Source organism: Pholcus phalangioides, unplaced genomic scaffold (assembly GCF_987345545.1).
Source record: "Pholcus phalangioides strain wild (caught in Gottingen) unplaced genomic scaffold, Ppha-v1.0 ptg000014l_1, whole genome shotgun sequence".
Lineage (NCBI taxonomy): Eukaryota > Metazoa > Arthropoda > Arachnida > Araneae > Pholcidae > Pholcus > Pholcus phalangioides.
Window position 1 is genome coordinate 20,079,332 of NW_028301607.1, and position 18,673 is coordinate 20,098,004.

General features: G+C 36.5%; 1 protein-coding gene across 7 annotated transcripts in view; it reads left to right on the plus strand.

Moving 5' to 3' along the window:
- Window positions 1-18,673, plus strand: part of Coq7 (ubiquinone biosynthesis protein COQ7, mitochondrial) — a 71,567-nt gene that overhangs the window by 28,835 nt on the left and 24,059 nt on the right. For 4 of the 7 annotated variants that reach the window (XM_089241849.1, XM_089241854.1, XM_089241852.1 and 1 more), the window contains exon 2: window positions 9,607-9,913. In XM_089241849.1, the coding sequence (XP_089097975.1) occupies window positions 9,616-9,913 (298 nt within the window). In that variant the 5' untranslated portion in view covers window positions 9,607-9,615. Of the gene's footprint in view, window positions 1-769; window positions 877-4,628; window positions 4,648-9,606; window positions 9,914-18,673 lie in introns of those variants that run through there. The other 3 variants (XM_089241851.1, XM_089241853.1, XM_089241855.1) reach the window with 3 other exon arrangements.

Sequence of the window (18,673 nt, forward strand, 5' to 3'; positions counted from 1 at the left end):
TTGTCTTGTCTCATGTTTTATTTTTGCTTGTACTGATTTTGGTAATTTTGATAAATTTTCATTCTTTTTCTTACGACTTTTAGCTGCTTCTACTTTATTTTTTTCTTTAGATTCTTCATACTTTCCTTCCTCCTTTAATTTCTCTCTTCTTTTTTTCTGTCTTTCTGCTGCAGTCATGGCCATTTTAATATTCTTTATTAAATAAAACCTTGAAAAAAATAAAAAGAAAGTGTGACTGATGTTTTACTTTGTGACTGACGTTACGCATTTTAAATGAAATTTGGGTAAATGGTAATATATATTTTCAAAAAATTAGACAGTAATATTAAAACTATTCACATAAATAAGGAGAATATGACTTGTCAACTTTTTTTGTTGCTTTGTTTATATTCCAGTTGAAACAATTGGAATATTTTGTGACTGATGTTACACAACAGTGAAGCCTAGTTTTAAAGCTCTTGATTTTCAAAACTTTCGTTTAGAAAGGTTTATGTTTGATACAGTTATATTACAAATTAGTTAATTAACAAAAATTAATAACATTTACATACCTGATTTGCTTCTTTTAAAAAAAGTGGTAACAATGTGAGCTTTCAAAAAGTGCTTCAATCACTAATAGGGAGTGATGCTGAAAGTGTTGCCAAAAACAGGAACAAAACTTTTACAAAAAGCATTTTAATTGATTTATTCTGAAAGTATATGTTTCACCCTTGCTATAAATATAAAAATATTGAAATAAAGAATTTTTTTTTTCACACATGATGTCCAGTTTCACATGGAATTGCCCAAAAAGTCGAACTACTGGCCAGCTAAGGACAAATCGGCGCTTAACTACTTTTTTTCGGCTAAGGACCGCAGAGATAGTTCACCCCCAGGGTTGGTAAAAAAACCGGTTTTTTTGGTTTAAACCAGTTTTTTTTGTTTTAAATAGTATTAACATTAAAAAAAATGATATTTCTGAAAAATCGTTCAAACTTCCAATAATTAACTAAAATAAAATGTTTATTAATGTAATTAACACTATTTCCATGTTAATTAATCAATAAATATTTATTACATTTTAACAAAAACCAACTTTTGCAATTTAATTATTTTTTGCTTAACTCAATGGATTACTGTGTTTGAAAATTCTTTTAATGTTGTTATTAATCATATAATATATAAAGGTTTTTCTCCAGTTACTTTCAGTATACTTAATTAGGAAGCTATTTTGCAAAAAGTAATAAAAATTAGGTGAATATAATATATTTATGACATGAATGTCGCTCTTCACTTGTTAATACGAGATATACAAAGGACTGGATATTGTGAAAATATTTATTATTTGAGATGTTAATTTTTTTAAGGAAGGAAAAACTCATCTGATCGTTCATTAAATCTCAGCCGATCGGTTCACCGTCCATTGCACGGTACCGTTCGGCACATATATACGCTCTAGTGAAGGAAAATCTCTCTCCTTTGTAGCTTAGTGGTCAGAGCACTCGTCCGGCAATCGAGGGACCTGGGCTCATCTCCCGGTAGAGGCAGAGTTTTTCCTTCCTTAAAAAAATTTACATCTCAAATAATAAATATCTTCACAACATCCAGTCTTCCGTATATCTCATAATGTATTTAATGAAGCATAAATAATGTAGATTAATTAGCAATGATTTACGATATACAGGGTGATTATAACTAAGGTTCTGATTTCAAAACACTGTAAAAAAAGAACGATTGTCAGAATGACTTGAAAATTGACATGAATATTCTTGAAAAAATTCAATTTTATTTGATAAAGGGGAAAAAATACTTAAAAATGTAAAATTAAAGACATCCAACATGTGGGAAATTTGCTTGCAGAATGGAAACGATAGCCAGTCATGGCAGAATGATACCTTAATTATAGCATTTCACAATTTCATAATTCATGGAAACATCACAAAAAACGAAGTAATTGAACAAATAACTACAACTTACTTAAGAAATGTTAAATATGTTGTCCACCGGGTGTTCTGGCTATGAGGGTGAAAGCACAAAAATTCTTGTTCAACAACAGAATCGGAGTATGCCATGGTCATAATGTGGATGTGCTTGCAATTCAGCGTTATTGAACCAAATGCACCCCCCTCCCCCGTTATTATTCCTGAGGAACTTCTAGCATATAGGGAATGTGCTGGAGATTGCAATTCACCAAAGTTTGCAATCTGACCACTGTTTATAACATGTTGAGGTACCCCCACAGTCAGAGGTTGCAAGGGTTGAGGTGCATCCTGTTAAAATGGGTCTTCAGCAGCTGCTTTGCTGGCATTGCAATGTGCATTTTGATAGAAGTTCTATCCACACACTGATGCTGTGGAAGTGCCGAAATGATGTGGTTGCACAAAATAGATTGTACTGCGGGCCAAGTACAGCATCATCTACTTGCACATTTTGCACGTTTTTCTTTTGCGAAAGAAACTTCCATTGCTTCAGGAGTATCCATGCAAATTTTCAAGTCATTCTGATCAGTACTTATTGTATAGTTTTGGAATCAAAACTTAAATTTTAATCACCCTGTATATAGCTGATTATTTTTCATAAATCTGTTACTACTATGCAGTAGAACCTTGATTAACTGGGCTTAACAGTGTGTGTGTGTGGAAGTATAAAAAAAACTATTGAATGTTAAGACTGGGAGATATACAGTAGGAGATGTGCTACTTCTTATGGGAAAGAAAATGAAAATGTCGGTGAGATAATGTAACAACTAGTATAGTCCACCGATCACGAGAAGAACACTGGTTACGTCACGTTACGTCGGACGTTTCTATTATTTACTTTTAGGTAAAGCAACTGCCCATCGAGAATAGCGCATTAGCAACGGCGCTTTCTCATTTGGCGTCTTTAGCGCTATTTTGGCCTCCTAGAAATTTCACTAAAAGCGCCACGGCAGTGCTCTCGATAACTTTGTCATCGCAGTGTTTTTGTTGCGTAAACACCGGCTGTTCGACAGTGTCGTCTTAAGGCATTGTCGCATTAGATTCACAAAAATAAGATGTGGTTGAAATTTTCCAGAATTTACGTGGTTGGGCCTCAGAAAAATCACTTAGCCTGGGAAAGTCTGTGATGCTCATGAGACGGCCCGGCTGCTCGAGCACTTACGGGCACATTATTTTAAAACAAAAAATATATTTTTTATTCCTCAGAAGGGATCGAAAACTCCAGCCTTTTTTAAATAATCAGTTCCATGCATCAAGCTGAAGCCGAACACTCCTCGTATAAAACATTTTCGACCATGGCCATGATACTACACAGCACACCACCTCCGGTCATATATCGCCATACGGTAATTTCCAACCAGTGGAGTTGGGTGGGAAATGAAGGCTCCATCCATCTGTGGTCGCCCTAGGCTCGGTAGGTAAAGAAATTGCTTCGAATGTTCTATGCCCGGATTCAAACCCATGGACCTTGATGGTAACCTTCGTAGTGGCAGACGAGCTGAAGACGAAGGATGGGCTGACAAAATCCAGCATATAGGAGAATTCTTATAATTTTCTTATTTTTTTTCCACACTGTAAATTCAGAATGGACGGCCGGTGAGAGATCCCAGCCAGGATCCCTGCTGCAGCATGAGAGGACCATTCTTCCGATGTCCTTAAACATGGCCCCCACATCTTGCAGCCGGGCTCTCAGATTGGAATCTTGACAGGTCACTATAAAATGAATTTATAGTTGTAAAAAATAATTAGAATCATCCAGGGCTGGATCCCTGTCAGCCTTGACCTTGGGAGGGGGGGGGGATATGCCCTTAAGGTGGCTATAGACGTAACTGCAAACTTGCAGGCATGACAAGCAGGCATGCTCAATCTTTTCATTTGTCACCTATTTAAAAAGCCCATATGAGTAGCTTCTGCGGAGAAAGTAAAAAAGACAATATGTCATGGCTATAAGAGAAGGTAAACAGAAGAAGAATGGCTAATTGCTAGCAGATGGCATTCTCTTGCTGCAGTATAGAAATTAAACCGAAAAAAATGGCATATAATTTACAGTAGTAACAAATTATTATTATGTTAATAATACTCCTTTTGTATTAAATTATTAATTTAAAGTAATTTTACTCCCTTTATTACTACATGATCACTACTCCCTTCGAATTTTTTTCTGTATCAAATATTTCAGTTCAAAATATTAAATTTAACAAATTCAAATTTTTTAAATTAAAAAATTTAATTCACTTTAAAAATTTATAATAATTTTTGAGTACATCTTTTAACAAACGGCAACACAAAAAGCGCAGCTCACTCAAGCGTGAAGACTGACGGGGGGAAAGTTCACTGAAGCGTGAAGAATACCCGCATGCAGAGATTTGTGTCAAGACAGCCTTTATACTGGCAACCCGGGATCATTTTTATCCTTTCCCCGCGCCGACCCTCTCTCCATAGAGGAGCGTTCACGCAACTCTTCTCGTGATCTGAGGACTATACACTAGTTTTTGTCCTTTAGGAACAGCTGGTGTCTTTATTGGATTATAGGACCACCTGCCCCTAGCATGATGGTGTCACTACTGTAGCTGCTTCTTTGTGAAGGGAAAAAGAAAACCTGCGAGATAATACACCACTACATTTAGATGTGTGATACAATCCTTATCCATGAATTTGCTAAAGATAGATCATCAGAATGTAACCAAAGGTTAGAAAATGTTGTAAGAATGAGAAATTTTAGCTTTTATATATAACTTTAAATGACTAAGATACTTTATATGAAAAATATATATTCTGGCCACTTTGAGACTTTTTGAAAAAAAAAAAACCCACTTATAAAATCTTATGTCATTTAAAGATATACTATCAGAATGTACCCCAAGGATATAAAATGTGGTAAAAATGAAACATTTTGGCTAATAATGAACCAATATGATATTTTTCAAGGAAAAAAAATTATATTTAGGCAACTTTTATTTGGTGCCATCCACCAATCTTGGTTTAAACCAAACAACCCTGTTTTTTACATTTTTTTCAACTACTTAAAATTAAATTTTTTTATTTCTGGCAGACAATGGGTTGATAACTCATAATTTAACATCTTTGTTTGAAATGCTTTTTCCTTTTTTTTGCCTGTGAGCTGCAAAAATGTTTCCCGTAACTGAGTGGACACCATTGTAACAGAGTGGGAAGAAATGTTTGACTTAACTGAGTAAGCAATCACAATTATTGTAAATAAACTTTTATTTTTTCAAAAATTATATAGACAACATACCCGGCGTTGCCCGGTTTTTTTTCATCACCTGATATCTCCCTCTTCTCTTTCTTTGAGGGACATGCAAACCGTGTCCAAGTTCACCAATATGGCAACTTCCTACGCGACTCATGAAAGAAACAAATCTAGATTTAAAGAAACATAAAAAAATATATTTTTTTTCTTTTTTCAAAGGGTGCTAGGTATTTTGATTCCCCCCTTGAACTTCAAGTTATCTATCTCTGCCTGTTTCTGCTTCAAAAAATGCTTAATTAAAGCTGTGGAATTTTTTCGATGAACTTTTTACGGGCCCATAATTTATTTTAAAGCAACCTAAACTATATGTGAATTTATGCAGTTGAATATTAAAAGACAATACGGAGACATTAATTTTCATGCTTGAGAAGATATAAATAAAAAGTTGAAATCAATGCTATTGCATGGATATCCAACTCAAAAGTATATATATATATAGGTCCGGCTAATTACTTCATATTGAATCTCCTGGGCTTCGTATATCTCTAAGCGAACTCAATATTTCAAAAATCGAGTATTTAATACAATTTTTAAAATTATTGATGTGACAGAAAAAGCCCCACCAAATTTCCGCATTTCTACATTAAAATCGGCACTGATTTCTATTGGGGGGGGGGGAAATCATCCTTTGCCTTACCCTCAAAGTGATGCTGATGATGGTGTCTATTCAAAAAGCTCTCGTTACTGGGAGGATTGAATAAAGTGGCAAACCATTATAAAGCCATAAACTATTATACATGTACATACAGCACTGAAGAAATGACAAACCATTGTAAAGGCATATACACGTCTTAAACGCATTGCTAGGGAACCGCGGTAACCAAAATAAACGTTCAGAAAGTGATTGTTGAGGCCGAAAAACCATCGTTGCCCTACGGTTTTTTGCCCATTTGGGGCATTTGCCCTGCTCTGACAGAATTTTAAAGTAGCCTATCTTTCAAGTCGGATCCCATTTGGTATATATGTAAAATTTGGCGACGATCAATCTAAAATTGTAGATTTGTATAGAGAACACACACACAGAAAATCAATTTTATATATATAGATATGAAAGGTATCCCAGACACTCCTCTATGACATCTGAAAAACATCCTCGCTATGAGGAAATTCAATAAACACCCCCCCCACCCTCGTTGTTTGAATTTTGGCTCTGGTAAATTTGTTTGAATCTGGTCAAAGTGGATGTATGAGATATCTTTGTCATCAGCTCTGAACAGCTTCCTAGCATTATTCATAGTTTTGAGGCACATAGCTTTGACCTCCACCATCATCTTCGATGTCATTTTGGGCTACAACAATGTATCTGTATGTAGATTTATATACACTACCAGAATCAAATTTCATGGGCATATGAACACTTGCTTTAATTAGACCAGTTGACATTTCTTCATTGCTATTTCCTTTGGAGTCGATAGCATAGTTTTCACTATTTTCTTGAATGTTATTTTCCAGAGATTCAAACAGAGTAAGTTTTCTTTTTGTAGCATTCACAGAGATTAACATTTCTTCCACAAAAGCAAGAAACATCTCTGTATTGCAGCAATCCATTGCCAGTTGCTACTATTTGGTTGACTGCCATAGTGCCTTTCAGCACATTTGGGCACAAAATAATACCTTTCATTTCTTCATTTCATACAATTTTACATTGGTGGCAACTTGTGAAAAACTGAGTAGCATCTAATATGTCATTCTCACATGCTATCAGCTGTCCTTTTCACCATCAACTGCTCCTTTTCAATGGTTTGCTTCAAAAAAATTCTAATTACACCACTTGAAATATTGAGACATATTTGTCCAATACGTAAAATTTTTTCTTTTGTTTGTACTGAGTACAAGATCCATCAGAAAAAAAGTGAACCATATTTATTTCATATTCTCGTTTCATCACTTTCAAAATCGGTTCCAAATGAGCCCAAATAGATGAAGGTGCATGCTCCAAATTCTGTGACACTGAGCAGAACAAAATTGGCTTCTCAAATCCCGCAACATACAGCATAGAGGTATAAAGACATACTTGATTTCTTCACCCACCAAAATGATAATTTGTACTGAAATACACATGAACAGCTTCATGTGTTTGTATGTTTCTAATGCACATTTGGTAAGCTCTATATCAGTGTTGGATGTTAAAAATGTGTTTCTTGAACAATTTCATTTCTTTTTGGGAAACATTGTGGAACCTAACAGACTTAATCAATCTCTGCTCTTTTGTTATTTTTGTAACTTCTATCATTTTGTCATTCTTTCCATTTTTTCTTGTTTGCGATGCCATTCTTCACACTGTACAGTGCTATTCTCATCCAGCGATTTAGATATTTCATTTATAGATACCATCTTGTCATGACAATTCAAATATTTGCCATACATACACGATTTAGACTCTCTGCTACACGTGATATCAACAACTATGGTTTCAGGAGATGTTGTGTGGATTTATCTCAGTTCATATAGTGCAATCAATTTATATTTCAAATTACTGTGCTGCCAACATAAGCATGTTTCCCTATTTCCAACTTTCTTGTACTTCTAATCGCGGTATAAACTAAAATTTTTGTTTTCTCTTCGGAAAGAAAAACAAGCAAATGTACTTGATTATTTTTCATGAGAAAATTTTTTTTTATACGTTTTGATTCTATTTTGAAACCCCGAAAATTAAAATTAATGAGAATTAGCATTTTATTTAATACAATTGTTAGAATGTATATAATTATGTTCACACAAAAACGATCGGACAAAAATTTAGAGTGAAACCCCGCTAACTCGACATCCGCTGAAGTCGACATGTTTGTTGATACTTTTGGGGTGTCGAGTTACCGAGTCTACTGTATTAAAAACAGTAGTAATTGAAAGATTTTTATTCTCATGATGCTGACAATCAAATTTAACAATGATATAAACTCGAACTTGGTTAATTTAAAATGTCACTGGAAAGAATTTTAAATGGGTAATTTGAATTTTGGATAAATCAAACGGTCCTGGACCAGTAAAAAGGCTACAACTTAATCATCAACATTCATATGGGGGGGGGGGGGGCCTTAATAGTTATCAATAATTAAAAGTTTTTCATTACAAAACGGTTTCCCAAATTTTAATTTGTAATTATAATTATTGATCTAAGCTATTGTTCTGGAATGAACATCACTGCAGAATTTCTTGACCATTCTGAAAGCTTTATTTATGGAAACAATTTACGATCATCAGTTACAAACTTTTTTCCAAATTTTGCTTGTCATTCTTATGTTATCAAAGCAGTATACTTTAGTTACAAATTACAATTTGTACTTTGACTATAAAAAGATTCAGATTTCAAGAATGGTACACATTCTTGATACACTCCGCTGAACAATATCAAAATGGACATTAAATTACAATAGAAAGAATAGAGAAAAACGGAATATTCAAAACTTTTGCTTTGAAAATTTGTTTAACAACTTGGTCAAATAAAACAAAGTTTGTGTGACTTCTTTCAAACTAAATTTGCAGATATAAAAATCATAATTTTTTGCCCTCCAACTTCGAATTATCCAAAACATTTGAATTAAACAAGAAATTTCAACATTAGAACAGTTGAATTATCCAAAATTTGAATTAATCAAGTTTGAATTTACCAAAGTTCTATTACATTGTATTTAAATATTACTTAAAGAATCAATTTTTTCAACGCTTGTCACAATTTTGAATCTAATCAAAAAAATTTCAACCATTATTTACTCTCAACTAGTGATGAATCATAAAATTTACTACTTATTTTCCTCTTTCAGTAGCTTCATGTGTTTCTTGTGTAGGTTCATTCTTCAGTTGATGAACTTGTGTAATTCATGCTCACTTCCACCTTATTGCACTAGGATTATATTTTCAGTTTCATATTTTCTTTATCCTAGAAATTCACCCTGATATAGCCTCTCTTACAGAAAGAGATGTACACTACACAGTAAAACATAATCAGCATAAATTTTAATTTATGTGAAACATTCTAATTTATATAATTTTTTAAAATAAGTTTGGATTTACAGATACCTAACAGTTGGATTTGCAGAATACCTAAGTATTATTCGGCCAAACCAAATATTCAGCAAAAGGGTAGAATGTTCGTCACATCTCTAGTTTATGGTCACACTGGGAAAGTATGAAAAATTAATTTTATTTTCATAACTACACAACCCTTTGCAACATGAATGACACATCTGAGTACTACGCATTATTTGGATCCTTTTCTAATAGGAAGTATGACTCTAGGATCAAGGCTTCATCAATAAAATGTCTTGCATCCTGTTACCTATGTACCCTATATATTTATATGCAGCCTATACTTTTGTGACTAACCTATGCTGTTAAACCTGCTATTCCTTTTTAAAGTATTTTCCTATTTATTTTCAGTTTGCTGAGATGGCATTTACTTATAAATGTTACTGCAATACTTACAAAAAGACTAAAGCATTCCAATGCAAAAGATTATTGAATAAAATAATAAGAGTGGATCATGCAGGTGAGCTAGGAGCAGATAAAATATATGCAGGTCAGCTTTTTGCATTAAAAAACAAAAACATTAGTTCGATAATTCGAAATATGTGGATTCAAGAGAAAGACCATTTACAGAGTTTTGAAATACTTATAAAGGAATGTCATGTACGTCCATCTGCTCTGTCTGGTTTGTGGAAAACAATGGGTTTCTCACTAGGAACAGGTATCTTATTTCTATTAATACTTGAAATTCATTTTCTTGGTCTTTTTACAGTAGTCTTCATAATCTGAGGTGGATGGGACAGAGCCATCTTGGATCATCCAAAACTTGAATTATCCGTAAGACAATAAAAAATGCTTTAAATGTTGGTTTTACTTAAAAAAAGGACAAAAAGAAGCAGTACTACTTTACAGCACACCAACTCCAGTCATATATTGCCATACAACAATTTACAACCAGTGGAGTTAGGTGGAAAATGACCATCCATCCATTGGTGGTCGTCCCAGGTTCAGTAGGTAAAGAACTTGCTTTTGACATTGTATGTGTGGATTCAAAGACATGGACCTTGATGGTTGGTGACCTTCATAGTGGAAGACAAGCATCGTACCACGCGGGCTAAAAATAAAAAAGAAGCAGTACTAGCATACTTACTGCATTTGCATTGCAACATTTTTGATTGTTTTGCCTCTGCTCAGTCTTTTATAATTTCAAACTTTTTGTTTGATGTGAACAAAGTACCTTTGATTCCAGACTCTGTGTTCGACAAATTACCAGCTCCCAAACTTTCTAGATAGCATTGCAGTTGCGGCCCTGCATATAGTATATAAATAAGAGAAAAAGATGGAGTATAGCTCTCTCTCTCTTCCTTTGTTTTATCATTATTATCGGTGTTGGGCGGGAAAGCACTTATTTGCATATATATAAAATGGGAAAGAAATATATTATTCTTGAAAAAAATGTGGGGCATTTTGCAGAGGGTTCAGTGATTTCCACTGTGGCAGATGTAATTCGGGTCAGGAAAATTTTTAAAGCTGCTTCAAGGGTTGAGATAAATGAGTCTGTCTAAAATTAGAAACTAATGTCTGGAACACTGGCATACGCGGGAAAAGTGGGTGTTTCGAACCTAGTTCCCCCCCCCCCCTTCGATCATACACTACCAATTTTGAATTATGTATCAAACATAGGCAGAGATAGACATGAAAGGCGGCATGATAGTAAAAGCTATGGGGACATGATTCCAATTAATATACAGTACATCCATATTCATTCGTGAAGTCGGCTCCGCTCCATGATTGACGCTGGGGAAGGGGGGTGTGCATCCCTTCCCCGTTTATCTCCACAAAATGATTTTTTTTTTCTAAACATTTCTCAAATTCTTATTGTTTTGGGACACACAAAGCATTGTTCCAATACATCAAGTGAAATCAGATTTTTTTTTTAGTATAATTAAAACTATTTATTTCCATGTCTCAGAAGTGTTTCCGTCATTTCAGTTATATGAACCTGGTTCAACACCTAATGGTAATTTAACTTTTGTTCACTGGAATAACAAACACAAAGGCCACAGCAGGATGAGACTCTGAAAAACAAGTTAAGAAATATCAATGACTTATTTGATTTTAATTACTCCCGGTCATATTGAAAATGATAAAAAAAACTAATTTTTTCTTCAAAACTAACACTAATTAAATACACCTATGTGTAATTCATTAATCAATTTATTAATACGACTAGGTTTATTGGATATTATATGATTGTGGCTTGTAAAATGCATGCTTCTATTGATAAAAGCTTCTTTGACATGTCCAACGAAATATGTGATTTGGTTCATCTTATTCATCTTATGGGGAAATGAATTCAGATTCCTGGTGGCAACTTGTATTCCCCTAATATGCAGAAGTCATATTTCATCAGATCACTTTACTCAAATGATGATTAACAGTATCTTCAGTGCCAGCAAACCCCAAGCCTAGCTTTTAAAGAAAGCTGTTCCACAACCTTAAACCTATATCTAGCACAATCTTTTTGTAGATGTGGTGGTAGTGAATATGTATTTCCTGGGGTTTTTCAAAGCATTATTTGGTCCTTTTTTATACGTAACTGTTCAACATTTCATGTGTTTATGCTCTTATGGTGCAAATCCTATATAACTATAACAATATTCGTCTATATAGGGATATTATTCTCAGGTCCTGATGCATTCAGATATTTTTCTCAGCCTGATCACCCTGACATTTCATCATGCAGCACAAACTTGAATTTTTCAGTGCAATCATTAGAAGCAATTTGTTCAAATCTCAACATTTCTTTCTGGTGATCCAGGAATATACCCCATCACATGGATGGAGGTTAAGTAAGCTAAAACACTAGTTAAAATGCAACAGTAAAATATATTTTATTGACACAAACTTATTGCACAAATAAAATTGCAAGTCGTTGAGGTGGAGGAGAAAAAATATCACACAAAAGCAAAAACTTGTGATGCAACAAATATGGTCTACAATGATAACATACAAATATACTGCATATAGTACAATGAAAGAAATATAATTTTTTTAACACGATACAAGAAAATATAATGTATAACACGATGCAAGAAAATGTAATGTATAACACGATGCAAGAAAATGTAATGTATAACACGATGCAAGAAAATGTAATGTATAACACGATGCAAGAAAATGTAATGTATAACACGATGCAAGAAAATGTAATGTATGACATGATGCCAGAAATATATAAACACGATGCAAGAAATATAATGTACAACATGGTGCAAGAAATAAAGTGTACAACGTGCCAGAAAATATGTGTAACACGATGCAAGAAATATTATGTATAATATTATGCCAGAAATATATAACACGATGCAAGAAATATAATGTGTACAACATGGTGCCAGAAATATGCAATGTATAACATAATGCAAGAAATATAATGTATAACACAATGCCGGAAAATATAATGTATAATACAATGCCAGAAATATAATGTATAACATGCCAGAAAATAAGTATTTATTTAGTCTTCAGATTTATTATAGGAGTGGTCATTGCCCAAAGAACCATTACCCACATATTCCACAAGGGCTAGCTTGTACGATGTACTTGGCTTGGATATTGTGTTATGTGACTGCGGAATAGGCCTTTTCTTTGTAGAGAAGAACCTATTTTGTAACTGGATTTTTTGTTTGGGGGGCTCATTATTTTTCACACCAGTTTCTTTCTCTGAGCTAATTACACTAATGATGTTATCAATCTGTTTATGGAGCTTTCCCCTTACACTCAGACTAATTGTGTGGTTATCTAGCTGAGACATTGCATTTTTAACAGCTGGTCCTCGGAGGCATTGGAAGAACAACTGGCAACTACATCCTTGAAGCCATTACTAGAAATGATGTCGGCCATGATATCGCTCTCTTTTTTACATTGGATGACATCATTTGTTTTGCGAGACATATGCACAGCATGGATATGTTTGCACATATTACCTAGAATGATGGCATCAGGGCAACTGCATGTGTATGCATGGATACATGCTGCTGCACACTATCTGCACTGCAGTTCACAAATGTGCTCGGCCTCCAGAGCAATTTTACATACATTGTATTCAGGGTTGTTTGGTTTAAACCTTGGTTTTTAAACAAGTAGTGGTTTTTTTAAAAAAACCAGTTTGGTTTTTTCAAAAAATCAAATATAAGTTGCCTAAATATAATTTTTTTTTTCCTTGAAAAATATCATATTGGTTCATTATTAGCCAAAATGTTTCATTTCTACCACATTTTATATCCTTGGGGTACATTCAGATGGTATATCTTTAAATGACATAAGATTTTATAAGTGGTTTTTTTGGAAAAGTCTCATAAAAGTGGCCAGAATATATATATATTTTTCATATGAAGTACACTGCTCAAAACAATTAGGGGAGCAAGCAAAAAAGTGAAGAAAACCGTGTGAGACAGCCACGTATTGGCATACAATGGATAGTACACGTGTATCAATGTTCAATACAGAAAAAAGACGTAAAAAAATTTGGAATTAAGCTTTAATTCTTTGAAAATATGGAAAAAACATGAAAAGATGATTTAAGGCAACAATTTGGTTACATGTAAACGATACAGATGTTTAGACATGATGCATGAGTTTTAATAGGGCGTGTGGTCTCCTCGAACAGCTAAGACTGCTGCACATCTGTTTGTCATGGATGCGATGAGGTTATCGATCAGACTTTGGGGAATACTGTTCCACTCCTCAAGAAGTGCAATCTGCAAGTCTCGGACAGTAACAGGCAGCCTTGGTCGCGCAGCAATGCGTCGTCCGAGCATGTCCCAAACATGCTCGATTGGATTCAGGTCAGGAGAGCACGCTGGCCATTCCATACGCTGTATTGTTTCAGCTTCAAGCATATTCTCCACCAGGCGAGCTCTATGCGGTCGGGCATTATCATCCTGGAAAACAAAGGAATCTCCAATGGCTCCAGCGTAAGGGATGACATGAGGTCGCAGTATCTCGTCTGCTAACCTTCGGGCCGTCAAAGTGCCATTCCGAATAATATGCAGGTCCGTACGTCCGCCTAGGCTGATTCCACCCCACACCATCCAACCAGCTCGTCTGTATTGTGATCTTTCACGAACGAATGCAGGGTTATTTCGAGTGCCCCTGTCCCTCCATACCAGAACACGTCGGGTGTCACACTCCAGATTGAATCGTCTGTAAACAGCACTTGGCTCCAATCATGTTGCTCCCAATCTCAATGTTCAGCAGCCCATCTTCTTCGGGCCGCACGGTGGCGTGGGGTCAACGGAATGCAGACCATTGGCCTACGTGCATAGAGCCCTCCCTCATGAAGCTGATTACGTACTGTTTGGCTGGACACCCTTCGTCCTGTTGCCAAGAGCAACCATCTTTGCAGCTGCGTAGCATTCTCTGTTCTGTATAGACGGGCTGTTAACCGTATATACCGGTCATCAGTTGCTGTAGTGGTGCGTGGCCGACCTTGCCCTGGTCGACGTCTAACATTTCCTGTTTCTTGGAATCGATTCAACAGCTTTGCAACAACACTTCTGGCGACTCCAACAGCGTCCGCGACACTACGTTGTGTTTGCCCGGATTCCAGTCTGCCTATAACACGCCATGCCATGGATTCCGGTAAATCACGTTGTTGAGACATCCTCAAGTCACCTTGTCTCAAAAAAAATACTGCGCAATCGAATTTTACAGTTATGGCAGTAAAACAGACGTTTCTGCATCATCCCGATTTCTGCCCTTATCTCCTTTTTCTGGTTTTGACGTCATGAACTTTGATTTGCATATGAAGTTTTCTTCTTCCGTTTCCTGCTAGGCTTTAAATTATGGATGATTCATTTTATGTTACTTATCGGTATACATCTTTGCGTAATTTTGTTAAAACCATGTGCTCCCCTAATTGTTTTGAGCAGTGTATCTTAGTTATTTAAAGTTATATATAAAAGCCAAAATTTCTCATTCTTACAACATTTTCTAACCTTTGGCTACATTCTGATGCTCTATCTTTAGCAAATTCATGAATAAGGATTGCATCACACATCTAAATGTAGTGGTGTATTATCTCACAGGTTTTCTTTTTCCCTTCACAAAGAAGCAGCAACAGTAGTGACACCATCATGCTAGGGGCAGGTGGTCCTATAATCCAATAAAGACACCAGCTGTCCTTAAAGAACAAAGACCAGTGTACTAGTAGTTACATTACCTCACATACATTTTCATTTTCTTTCCCATAAGAAGTAGCATATCTTCTACCGTATATCTTCCAGTCTTAATATTCAATAGTTGTTTTTTTATACTTTCACACTGTTAAGCCCAGTTAATCAAGGTTCTACTGTATAGTAGTAACAGATTTAAACTGAAGAGCCAAAAAAACTGGTACAGACATGCGTATGCAAATAAAGACATATGGAACCAATCAGAGTACGGCGCTGCGGTCGGCAACGCTTATATAACACAACAAGTATCTGGCATAGTTGTTAGATCGGTTACTGCTGCTACAATGGCAGGTTATCGAGATTTAAGTGAGTTTGAACGTGATGTTATAGTCGCACGAGAGATGGGACATAGCATCTCTGAGGTAGCGATGAAATTTGGATTTTCACATACGACCATTTCACGAGTGTACCGTGAATATCGGGAATCCGGTAAAAAATTAAATCTACAACATCGCTGTGGCCGGAAAAAGATCATGCAAGAACGGGACCAACGACGACTGACAAGAATCATTAAACGTGACAGAAGTGCAACCCTCCCACAAATTGCTGCAGATTTCAATGCTGGGCCATCCACAAGTGTCAGCATGCGAACCATTCAACGAAACATCATCGATATGGGTTTTCGGAGCCGAAGGCCCACTCGTGTACCCTTGATGACTGCATGACACAAAGCTTTACGCCTCGACTGGGCTCGACAACACCGACATTGGACTGTTGAGGACTGGAAACACGTTGCCTGGTCTGACGAGTCTCGGTTCCAATTGCTTCGAGCTGATGGACAGGTATGGAGACAACCTCATGAATCAAGGGCGTAGCCAGGGGGAGGGACTTGGGGGTCTGGTCCCTCCCCCCCCCCCCCCCCCGAAATGTGAGAAAATGACCAAAAAAAGGGGAAAAGATGGCCAAATCCATTGTTCTGTCACTTTGGCCCCCCCCCCCCCGAACGAAATTTCTCGCTACGCCCCTGTCATGAATCCATGGACCCTACATGTCAACAGGGGACTGTTCAAGCTGGTGATGGTATGGGACGTGTGCAGTTGGCGTGATATGGGCCCCCTGATACGTCTCTTACAGGTGACAGGTACGTAAGCATCCTGTCTGATCACCTGCACCCATTCATGTCCATTGTGCATTCCGACGGACTTGGTAAATTTCAGCAGGACAATGCGACACCCCACATGTCCAGAATTGCTTCAAAGTGACTCCAAGAACACTCTCCTGACTATAGACACTTCCGCTGGCCAAAAAAATTCCCAGACATTAGTCGAGTCCATGCCACATCATGTTGCGGCACTTCTACAGGCTCGCGGGGGCACTACACGATATTAGGCAGGTGTACCAGTTTTTTTTTTGGCTCTTCAGCGTATGAAAAATAATCAGCTATATACTGGGTGATTATAATTTAAGTTTTGATTCCAAAACTATACAATAAGTACTGATCAGAATGATTTGAAAATTTTCATGGATACTCCTGAAGCAATGGAAGTTTCTTTTGCAAAAGGAAAAAATGTGCAAGTAAATGATGCTGTACTTGGCCAGCAGTATAATCTATTTTGTGCAACCACATCATTTCAGCACTTCCACAGCATCAGTGTGTGGATAGAACTTCTATCAAGATGCACATTGCAATACCAGCAAAGCAGCTGCTGAAAACCCATTTTGACAGGATGCACCTTAACCCTTGTAACTTCTGGCTGTGGGTGTAGCTAAAAATGTTATAAACAGTGGTCAGTTTGCAAACTTTGGTGAATTGCAATCTCCAGCACATTCCCTATATGTTAGATGTTCCTCAGGAATATTAACGAGGGGGGGGGGGCGTTTGGTTTAATAAAGCTGAATTGCAAGCACATCCACATCATGACCATGGCATACTCCGATTCTGTTGTTGAACAACAATTTTTGTGCTTTAAACCAGTGGTTCTCAACCGGGGGCCCTGGGATATTCCAGGGGGGCCACAGATGAAAATCTTGCAAAAGGGGAGCCACGGCTACTGATACGGGGGCCACAAAGAAATTTGTGACATTATATTTTTTTAGTCAGAGTGACTAAAAAAATTTAATTTCAAACAAAATGCATAGAATATCTTTTTCATAATTTTTCCCCATTCAAGTAACATTAGCATGAGGAAGAAGGAAATAAAAAATAGTGGTTCATGTAATCTCGGTGGTTTTACGACTTGGGGGTGATAGTAGGCCCTGACACAAACTATAGAAGAGGTTTAACCAAAATGGAATTACTGTAAAGACAGAAAATTGTATGTGTTCAGACTTTTCATTCAAAGAGGGCTACCATAAAGAAAGCAGACAAAGATTTGTTGACCATTCATTGACATTCTTTTGAGCGCTGGTAGTAAATGTAATCCAAGAAGTAGATGGGTGAAAAATGAAAGCTTGTAAAAAAAAAACCATCGTTTTCATGCAATTACAGACGGATAGCCATCTAGTTTAGAACAAAGCTATCTTCATCCAGCACTGAGTGGTCTGATGGTGAATATATTTATAAAAATCGAATAGGCGAATGATTGCTCTGGGGTATTTTTTATGAATTTTGAAAGGGGGTGCCAATCCTTTGCCTCTGCTGAAAAGAAATAAAGTCAAATTCAGTTATAATGAACTCCAAGAGATCAAATCATACATGGGGAAATAAATCAAAAAGAAAAATACCAGCGAAATTTAAAATTTTTTAAAACTGCATTGCTGTGATAATGTATTGGGACAGGGGCGGCTTAAGCGAGGGTGCAAGGGGTGCGGCGCACCTGGGCGGCAGGTTGTAAGGGGCAGCAGCTTAGACTTTACTTAAGACCACAAAATTTAACACCGTAAAAATTCACGACATCACGCTTTTGAGTCCTACTATATCTCGACAACGGAAACGCTGAGAAAATAGACAAGGCCTCTGATCGTAATACCAGAAACAAGAATGGAAGCTATCTGGGCGGCTCGAAACAAAATCTGTACCCAAGTGGGTGCTTTTTTGCACCTCCTACCTATTACTCCCTCCATAGCCCCTACCTCCTGCATCAGGGAATCTTTCGTAGGGCCCATGCCGATTTTTCACGGGGCCCCTTCTACAGTTAATTTATAGAGTGAAAAAAGAAAAGTTATAAGGATTTTGTCCCTGGCCTCAAGCTGGAGCCCTGTCAGCCCTACCCTTAGAAGGTCATGCCCCTCGCTCACAATTTATCCAAACAATTCCTAACAAAACATTTTTTCGGCCTTTCATTTCCGATTTTGCGCCCCTC